Raw genomic sequence first — 10,000 nt, 5'->3', positions numbered from 1 at the left:
TGCTTTGTGAACGTCCAGTCATGTATAAAATATGAATAAATGCTTTGTGTATTAAATGTAGGCTATATACGTGCGTTTCTGCTGTTGGCTATCCATTCACAAGGGTGACTAGATGTCACACATGTAATTATGTAATTACAGCGGTCTACTTTGATACAATTATGTATAAACACAACAGGCTATAATCATGACAAAACAAAGTGGTCAGTGGTGCATTGCTGCTCTCTGCTGTGAACATAGTGTGCTCTATACGTTCACATTCAGGTCACAAATAGTTATATTCCTGTTTGAAAGTGATTTTCATGTTGTTTTGGAAATGGGCTATATTGGCCATAGAATGAATACCTCACAGTCACAGCCGCTGCGCTGCGGTGGAGCCGGTCGGACGTCAAAGTGACGGCGTCAATGACGCCGTCAAGACGCAGAGCAGCGCGACGCCGCCTGTGGAGCCCTGGGGTGAGGAAGACATCACATACAGTACTACGCTCAAGGCTGGGGCCGTCAGTTGTGTGTTTCATTGATCCCCACTCAGGAATTACATTCTTTTTTCACAGCTAGACATATAAAATTAGTACTGTGATTAATGTTTCCATCTTGAATTCGTACTTAATAATGAAAAAGACCGATTTTATCAAGTGCTATTTAAAACAGGCAAATATACAGGACACCTAAGACATCTCCATGGCAACCAGGAAGAAAACATTCCACAAAGCTGTCATTTCTCGCCTAACATTCTACACAAAACTGTGAGCATAACCTTTAATACTGTACTACCACGCCAGGACAAGTAGAAGGAATGGCATCCGAGTCTGAATATAATTGTACCAGCACATCAACTTGAAGATCGAGATAACACAATTAAACCATATAATAATTATTTAATATTTGACTGTGTGTAGTAAATCAAACTATATAGCACTGAACAGGGTCGTAGTACTATAGTATAGTATGTAGATGGAGCACTATGACAAGACGAACGTAATCTATACTTCAAACTAAACACATTAACAGCTGTCTTAAGGTTAGATCTTTTCAAGAGAAAATGAACAAATCACAAACCGTTGCTTGCACCAACTTTGGCAAAGTGACTGCAGAGATATGAACAGAAATGTTACGAGATGAGACAATGTGTAGCATTGCAATTAATGCTAACGAGCCAATTATAGCTGTATTAAAAATCGGTGCATATTGATTGGCCACTGCTTAATAGTATCCTAACCATTTACAGCTGTAAATATTCACGCTAAATGTGCATCTATAAAACAGCCTGCTGCTATTGCCATCTATCTGTAGCCTATCTTGTCTATGATTTCACGAACGTAATGATCTATGTTAATGCTTAACGTGCCGTCGTCAACACAGCTCATTCTATAGTCTGCGTTCATTGTATCAAATGTTCATAAGAGTATATCAAACAAGCATCATCACGAAACAAATATTACCTTCGCAGGAGTTGTCACTGTGATCCTTGTTTTGTGTACCGCTCGCTCAGAACAGGTACTTCCTGCTTCTTCCATTAAGGGACGTGATTGGCCGAAACAGATGAGCCGTATAAGGAACCCAAGCTAGGATTGGCCTAGACTTCGGTTGCCAAGCTGAGGGCAGAAATAAGCCTAAACCTAATTTAGTGAAATTACATATTAAGTTTTCTTTTTGTGAAGTTTGCGTCAGGACGGAAACATTTGATACACGTGTTCTTAAATAATTTATCAACACAATACTACAAAAATAGCCAGTTTCTTGATGGGGATCAACCAAAACCTTAACTAAAGGTTTCTACAACATCAGCCCGGGGACTATACATTCATGACAGTGTGACGTGCACACAGAGGAACACGGACACGAACAGACGTGTGACGGACAGAGAGAAAAGGACAGGGGGAGGGAGGGGGAAGGAGAGAGAGAGAGAGAAAGGGCAGGTGCGTGGGAGGTATAGGGACAGAGAGACAGAATGATCTGAAGACTGTCAGCAAAGGAGCAGGAGAGGAGAGGAGAGGAGAGGAGAGGAGAGGAGAGGAGAGGAGAGGAGAGGAGAGGAGAGGAGAGGAGAGGAGAGGAGAGGAGAGGAAATGTGTATGGAAGAGAGAGAAACGAAGCAAGAGAGAGATAGCACTCAGCTCTCTTTGTGCCGGCGGCCAATAACATGACATGTCATTCGTCCTCTACCTCTCTCTCTCTCTCTCTCTCTCTCTCTCTCTCTCTCTCTCTCTCTCTCTCTCTCTGTCCCGTCCCTCTAAAACACAGCTGTCGGTCAAAACCCAATCACCGCGGCAACACCTTTTCTTCCCTGACACGCCCGACCATTTCTCACCCTCTCTCTCTCTCCCTCACCCTCTCTCTCTTTCCCTCTCTCTCTCTCCCCGCCACCTCCCCCCCACCCCAGTCGCACTCGCTCGCCCATCAGGCTCAATGAAAGTCACGATTCATTCCCGCCGCGATACGATCGCCACGCGTTCCTCCCAGGGTCATATTCCGCCTGTAAGTCCGACGGAATAACTTACTGTATCTGATTGTACCGGTTGTTTCTGTGACAAGACCGAGCCTCTCCTAATAGAATAGAATGGAATTTGCACCTCCTCCCCCTCCCTTCCCCCCCACCCCCCACCCCAGGCTATCGGGGAGAGTGTATTGCGTCTGCTACGATTGCCATACATTCTATTACATTTGCTATCTATTCCATCAGCGTGGGGCCCAGCAGTGCTCACAATTGCATCTCATTTCCGCGGTGGAAAGTCAGTTACTCAACTTAAAACACCCCGTGCGCATTGAACGTATCGCACTGTCTAAAAAGGAAAAAGATAAAAAGACTTGCATACCGTGGCGTGTGGCGTACGTACCGTACGTGCCACCATGTTGGTCTCCATGCAGTGTGTGAGATGTTTCAGTACGAAACCTAAATGTGATCCAACCGGTGTTGATTTTGTCGAATAAGGCTATGTTTGGTTGCGCTCAGGAGTTGCACTCTGAAAATAGCAGGTCTACAAGCTCACAAGGTGTCGCAGCTTGTAGATCTGCTATTTTCAACATGCAACCAAGTGTAAAATCACCATCAAAGATATATTCAAATCGTTGAATATATATATATATTTAAAGCCGACATTTGTAACTCGAATATTAGCTTCTGGGGGGTCCCTGACACATAATATTTGAAGATGGGGGTAGGCGGCCAATTACATATCATTCTAGGGGTCCTTGACATGAAAATGTTTGTGAACCACCGACATAGAAACATGCGTTTTTCAAAAAGGATTTAGAAGACATTTATACACAGACAGACAGAGACAGAGAAGATCCTCTTCCAGACAGCTAGACTCCTGCAAAGCCACATTTGTTAAAAAGAAAAAAGAATCAAACTGGGCAGACAGCAACAAAACCCACTCGGATGCTGATTCCAGCAAATCAGATTTGAAGTGCATTCCTCTGTGGTTTTTGAAATACAATTCAAATCAGATTTCTAAAGATGCGTCTCAGTCTGGAGTGGACACTCGGACACCGGAGCCTGATGTATACTTCACCGTACCACCGTGTCACTCACCCAGAATAGCTGAACTGCAAGCGGTCGCGACGCCGCCATTATGTCATACGACGGAGTATATAAGTTAAGCATTTCTCATGAATGTGTCGCGTCATTACCACACACAGCAGAACCAACGCTGGTACAGCTGGTCGACACAGTCTGAATGCACAATGTGATCCCCGTTGCAGAACTAGGCGCATTGTTCATACTCGTTATGTCACCTACCAGCCGCCGTACTAGTTCTTGAGTCTGTATGTGCGCATGCGTGCCACTCAGTGTAACTATTATTCTGTTGTTGTTGTTGCCAACTTGAGTTTAACTTTTATACTCTTTGCCAAGAAGTGTTAATAAACTCATGAATGAAACCGGAGACTATTATTGATCACCACATGAAACACCCGTCATGTCTCAGTTACTATCAAAACCTCAGTCAGTCAGGTCACGTCACACTTTGCCCCTACTCATATCTTCACCACCGTTGCCCCGATCCATGCCAAACTTTGCACACACACACTCCTTGGCTGCCAAACCACAACCTCAACCCCTCATTTCTCACATGGCCCTCTTCTAGCGCCACCAAGAGGCCGATTTTTGCAACACATTTTTGGACACTGCTCCTACAGATAAACATTGGCCAAATTCTCAAATATTACAGGCAGAAATTGTGAAAATAGCAGATCTACATGCTCACAACGCCTCGCAACGTTGTCATGATTATTTTGGGGGTCGCAGACTGAAAAGGTTGAGGACCACTGGCCTAGGGTGCCACAGCTCCCGCTTTGAGAAACCCTGGCCTAGGCCTTTGGAGGATGGGATTACTTGGCTTGACTATAAGATGTACATCTGCTCTATAGAGGTTCCCTGGTTAAATAACACTATATCTAAGTAAATATATCAATAAAATACGTTTTTAGGCCCAAACGGCCATGCAGAGAGAGTGGAGCTTTTTGTATCCTGCCCCGCCTCATATTTGTTCCTGGACTACTTAAAACATGCTGTTAGATCCAAGATCATTAAGATGTCAGTGTTTTTAATGAGCCTTTTACTCAGCATGACTGTGATGATGTTCTGAGGAAAGAAAAATACATCTTTGGTGGGAGACTGAAAACAAGTAAAGACAAAGAAACCAGGTGCTCCTCTGGTGAAAAAAGTTTAAAAAGCCATTATTGAAGAAGCTAGTTCATAGTAGAAATTAAAAACCGTGATAACCCACGCGTAGCAGCTAGCACGGCCTTCATTAGGGTATATTTATAACAATTCTGTACAAAAGATTACAAATAAAAGAGTAAACCAGACATGAGCGAGGTCTAGCCTGGTTAATAAAACAGGCCGCACAACACCACCCCCTGGCGGTAGTGGTGGTGTAGTGTGGTCTGGAGCCTCACGAATGAGAATCCATTTCCACCAGCCACCAGAAAGGCTTAGCCAATCAGGGCTGTAGGCTGTGTGGCCCCCAAAACATTCCCACCTCCCCCTCCCCTCTATGACAGGTATCAAACAGTTGGTTGTCTTTGATGCTTTCATTGATTAGAGAAAACACTAACGAGGTCTTGACACTTGTATGGCCCAATCAATTACCTTATTGCACAACCCCTTTGAAGTTCAAAGGGAGCAATTAAGCGCTCTGGCTGAGCTCATCAGGCTTTAGCCCGCCCCCCCAGAAATGGAATCTCTCCCTGCAAGACTCTCTTCCCAAAACGAAGTGTGTGATAGAGGCTGGCACCACCAGGCTAAGCGAGGTCACCTATGACAACAATGTTTTGTTTTATTCCATTTAGCCATAGCTTTGTTTTTGTTTGCCTCTCACTAAAATGTCATGGCAAATGTCTCCCTCTCGGCGTCTCAAATGCCACTCCGCTCATTTCCAGAGTCAGCCAGTCAGTCAGGTTAGGTTAAGCTGCCTGCTGCTGTTGAAGCATGGCAGGGCTACAGTATGTGGAGCACCACGCACCTCAGGGCTGTTATTGCTATTTGCCTTCGCTTAAATCACCCGCTATGGTATTACTGCAAATGGCCCGCCGGGTAAACAGTTGGAATGTGCCTTTAGAAGTGGCAACCAGGGAGTTTTGGGAGGTGCTTCTATCTAGGAGAGAGTGATTAATCAGGCCTGCTGCATCCAGGTATGGACCCATAGTGTCTGTCCCCGGCTCTCCCCGGCTCACACTCTGTCAGTGTAATTACTGTACCGGTGCTTAAGGACGCGTCGTATTTACATAATTGATTCCTTTATCGTGGCGGGCGTCTCTCGCTATCTCCCTCATACACAATCTGGTAACTGGGGGGGGGAGGGGGGGGGGGAATGGATTCTGAACGGATGGACGATTTGAAACGCTGAACTGTCACCGTGGTCCCTGTTCTCTGGCCGCCTCCAATCTCTCTCTCTCTCTCTCTCTCTCTCTCTCTCTCTCTCTCTCTCTCTCTCTCTCTCTCTCTCTCCTGTCTCAGTTTTTCTGTCACAAACAACCGTCTTCTCAACCTGTGCGTCGTGACCCCTCAATGTGTCTTCGCCTCCCTTCTGTTGCTCTCTCTCTCTTTTCTTCATCTGTTTTCTATTCCTCCCTCTCTGTCTCTCTCTCTCGCTCGCTCTCTTCGACCTCTCCTCTATTACTCCGGGTCTATTATTGCTGTGTCATCGGCTCTCTGATCATTCTCTTTAGTTTACATCATTTGTGTCTGTCTCCGTCTCTCTCATTCCACATCAATGGCTTGCGTGAGAGAGCGATTGGCCCGCGTTGGCCTCGACTGTCGATATAACAAAACAATATTGCTTCTGTAAAGCCCAGCACATCAGCGCAGAAGCGACAGATGATGACGGATATGCACCGATTATATCTAAAAGGATACTCCTCTCCCCTTCCTCTCTCTCTCTCCCTCTCTCTCTCTCTCTCCCTCCCCCACTTCCCTTTAGGCCGACCTCCTTCGACTGGGGGAAGAAGGACGGAGAGCTCCCCCCGCTGGCCAAGGTGGACGGTGCTTTCCTGCGCTTCGAGATGCTCAACAAGTCGGACAACGGCGTGTACCTCTGCAACGCCGACAACGGCATCGGCCCGAGCCAGGGAGAATACACCCTGCTTGTACAAGGTACTGTCTGTCTGTCTGTCTGTCTGTCTGTCTGTCTGTCTGTCTGTCTGTCTGTCTGTCTGTCCAGAGCCAGGGAGAATGATCCCTTGTGGTGCAACAAGGTACTGTCTGGCACCCAACCAGAGAGGCGGAGAAAGATTGAGAGACGTAAAGGGATTAAGGTGGTGTTTCTCAAGCTGTCACATTTCAAGGTCTCCCCTTAAAGTAGTAGTTTGCCCCCAAAATGACTTTTTTTCTATTGATTACTCATGCCATGGAGACTTGAGTTCAATAATATTTTTAGTTTTTTGTCACATTCCCAAGACAATTTTGTTTTACTATAATCTACTAAATTTACTATACTCACCTGCGACAAATACAAAAAAAATATATTGAACTCAAGTCTTCATGACATGAGTAATCAATAGAAAAAAAGTCATTTTGGGGTGAACTACTCCTTTAACTCTGACAGTGTACAAATGGAAACAAATGAACCCGTTAGGGTTCGCTTGGTTCCATTTGTACACTATCAGAGTTACAGACCCCCCTAAAGGAACCCACAGGGTCCCTGGAATCCACTTTGAGAAACCCTGGATTAAGGAAGGGAAGGAGAGAGATAGGGATGTGCAGATGAAGATCATTGATGGGTTTCAACTCTAATGCGGGGGTCTTCAACAGGGGGTCCGGGGCCCCTGCGGGGTCCTCAGAGATACTCCATCTTTGAGCGATAGGGACTTTATTTTTGTATTTCTACATTAACCAATTGAACCCTCGCATCCCTATTCTGGGGAGAACATTGGCTGAAAATATCAAGCTCAAATCTACAAGCACAAATCTACAAGCTCACTACGCGCGAGTTTGTAGATTAGCTACAGGGATTAGCTACGAGGAGATTTGGTGTACAGGGAAAAAAAAGAGACCAAGTACCGAGCCAGAGATCAAGTTTACAAAGTGGTTTAAGTGGTTAAATGTCTGAAAATACATTTAACATGTATATGTAGTGGGGGGTCCCTGCTCCAGCTCTCTCTCAGCTAAGGGGTCCTTGGCTGGAAAAAACGTTGAAGACCCCCAGCTCTAATGTTTTCTGTTTCATCATGGTTTTGATTTCAAGCCATGTGGCGCTCTCTCTCTCTCCATCTTTTTTCCTCTTATGATTATTATTGTTTTCTTTTATTCCCTTCTTTGTTCATTTATTACTTCCTGTTTTCTGTTGTGCTTTTTTAAAAGTTTATTTTTCGTTATTTTTATTCATTCATTTTTGCTTCTTCTTCTTCTTCTTGTTCTTCTTCTCTCATCCAATCCAACCGCGTTCCGCCACCACTACCGCTTGTCAACCAACCTCTATACCGCTTGTCATCCAAACCAACCGCCTGTCACATCCAACCACTTGTCATCCAAATGCTTGACATCCAAACGCCTCTCGGAGTGTATATTTTTTTTTCTTTTTTTTTTGTGCCTCGCTTGCTCCTTCCTGCCGTCTGTGTGTGCCGTACGTTTCTCTCCACGCTGGTCTTTTTTTATTTATTTTAAAAATTCGCTTTGCTGTCCGATGCTGCTGTCCCCCCTCCCCCTCATTCCTTCTCTCTCTCTCTCTCTCTCTCGTCTCTCTCTCTCTGCTCTCCCTTGTCTCCCGGCCTCCTCATAAAAGGTCTCGCTGACTCAGATGCCTCGCTCCCCTCCTCCTTCCCCCACCTCCCCTCTGCCTCTGCCTCCCCTGGTACCTCCCCCTCCTTCTTCCCCGACCTCCCCTCCTCTGCCTCCCCTGGTACCTCCCCCACCTCCTCCCCCTCCTCCTCTCAACCTCCCTCTCCTCTCCTCCCCAGCATCCCTCCGTCCTCATCCCTCTCTCCTGACCTGCTCTCTCTGCCTCCCTCCTCCTCCACCTCCCTCTCTCCTCCTCCACCCACCTCCTCCACCCAGCTCTCTGACAACGCTCTGTTCCCTGACCAGGAGGAGGAGGAGCTACCTCCTCCTCCGCCCGCCTCCCCCTCTTCCTCTTCCCCCCCGCACGTGAGCACCCCTACCCCCTCCTCCGCTGTCACCCCCACCTCCTCCCCCCTCCTCAACTCCTCAGTTACCGTACGGCTGAACGGAGTTTACACATTCACAGGTAAAGAAACAACAACAACAACAACAATAATAGTCCCCCTTTCCAATACGAGGTGTAACTAGAACCTTCCAGAACCTGAACCTCTTTTTTTTTTTTTTGTTCTGGTTTTGTTTCCATAGTGTACAGCCCAGTTTCAGACAAGGTTCTGGGAACCTTTTGTAGGTCCTGCTCTTGATGTAGTTCTAAACTTGAGTTCTGGGAACCTATTCTGGACCTTCCTGGTTGGGTGTGGTTACAGTATATGGAAACGTAAGCAGAACTTGGTCCCGGAACTTCACGGGTTCTTGAATGTTCTTGGTTCGGGAAAGTTCATCCTTATATCCTTATTTCCCTGAGCCATGGTCTAACTGCAAGGGTTTACAAATGTAACCAAATGCAAATGCACCTGTAGGGGTTCATTTGGTCACAATGTGTAATACCCTCAGAGTTACAAATGCATAAATGAACACTGAGATGATCTAACTGTGCTACTAGCTTGTGGAAATGGCGTGCACACACACACACACACACACACACACACACACACACACACACACACACACACACACACACACACACACACACACACACACACACACACACACACACACACACACTATGGGGCTCTTTCAATGCCTAAACTCTAAACTAGTAATGCCATTAAATGGGTCCGTGGGCGAAACATTGCAGTGTGTAGCATCTACACTGATATTTGACAAACTGTCTTACATTACTAGTTTCCCTTAAGGACCCCTGGGGGTCCCCGGACCCCACTTTGAGAAGCAATGCTTTACATTTAAGGGACTCATGTAGGCTATACTAGTATTTGAGTTTTTTGTTCCCATCACCATCTCTTGTTAGTTTTAGGGAAACCACACAAACAGGTTTTGCTGATTCTGGCCAAGCTGTAGGTGTATGTCTTTAATCTAGTCTAATCTAATCTAGAAGTGTTGCTAATCATAAATCAAGGTAAAATGTTATATTTGCCCCTGAGTCAAAAGCCTAAATAGGCTATATAATGTTTTATGTGATGTATGTTAACAAACTGTCTTACGCAACGTGTGTACATGACGCGTTGACGCGCGCATCATACATGCAAGAAGCTCTATCAGTGTCAATACACACAGCTACGTGTTATAAACACCTGTGCGTTGGTGCCTGCGTGCAGCAAATCGTGTGAACGTATCATGTAGTTTCCCATCAACTTAAAGTGGTTACGCGTTCACACGTGTACGCGTGCGCGTGTGAGCGCGTACTTGGTCACGCGTTCACACGATCACACGTAATGGTATGTGGTGCTGCGCAATTTGTGGAGAGTTTAGGCATTGAAAGAG

At 45.8% G+C, this 10,000-nt stretch overlaps 1 protein-coding gene across 1 annotated transcript in view; it reads left to right on the top strand.

Moving 5' to 3' along the window:
* LOC308280941 (cell adhesion molecule 3-like) overlaps nt 1-10,000 on the top strand; it is a gene marked incomplete at both ends in the record, with an annotated part of 33,804 nt that overhangs the window by 8,203 nt on the left and 15,601 nt on the right. The window contains one exon of the mRNA XM_080755240.1: nt 6,426-6,598. Coding sequence (XP_080611366.1) covers nt 6,426-6,598 — 173 coding nt within the window. The remainder of the gene's footprint in view (nt 1-6,425; nt 6,599-10,000) is intronic.

This window comes from Nannobrachium achirus, assembly GCF_963921795.1.
Source record: "Nannobrachium achirus genome assembly, contig: SCAFFOLD_346, whole genome shotgun sequence".
NCBI classification, from domain to species: Eukaryota; Metazoa; Chordata; class Actinopteri; order Myctophiformes; family Myctophidae; genus Nannobrachium; species Nannobrachium achirus.
Note: the sequence above shows the minus strand (reverse complement) of the source record. Positions and strands in the feature narration are given on the sequence as shown.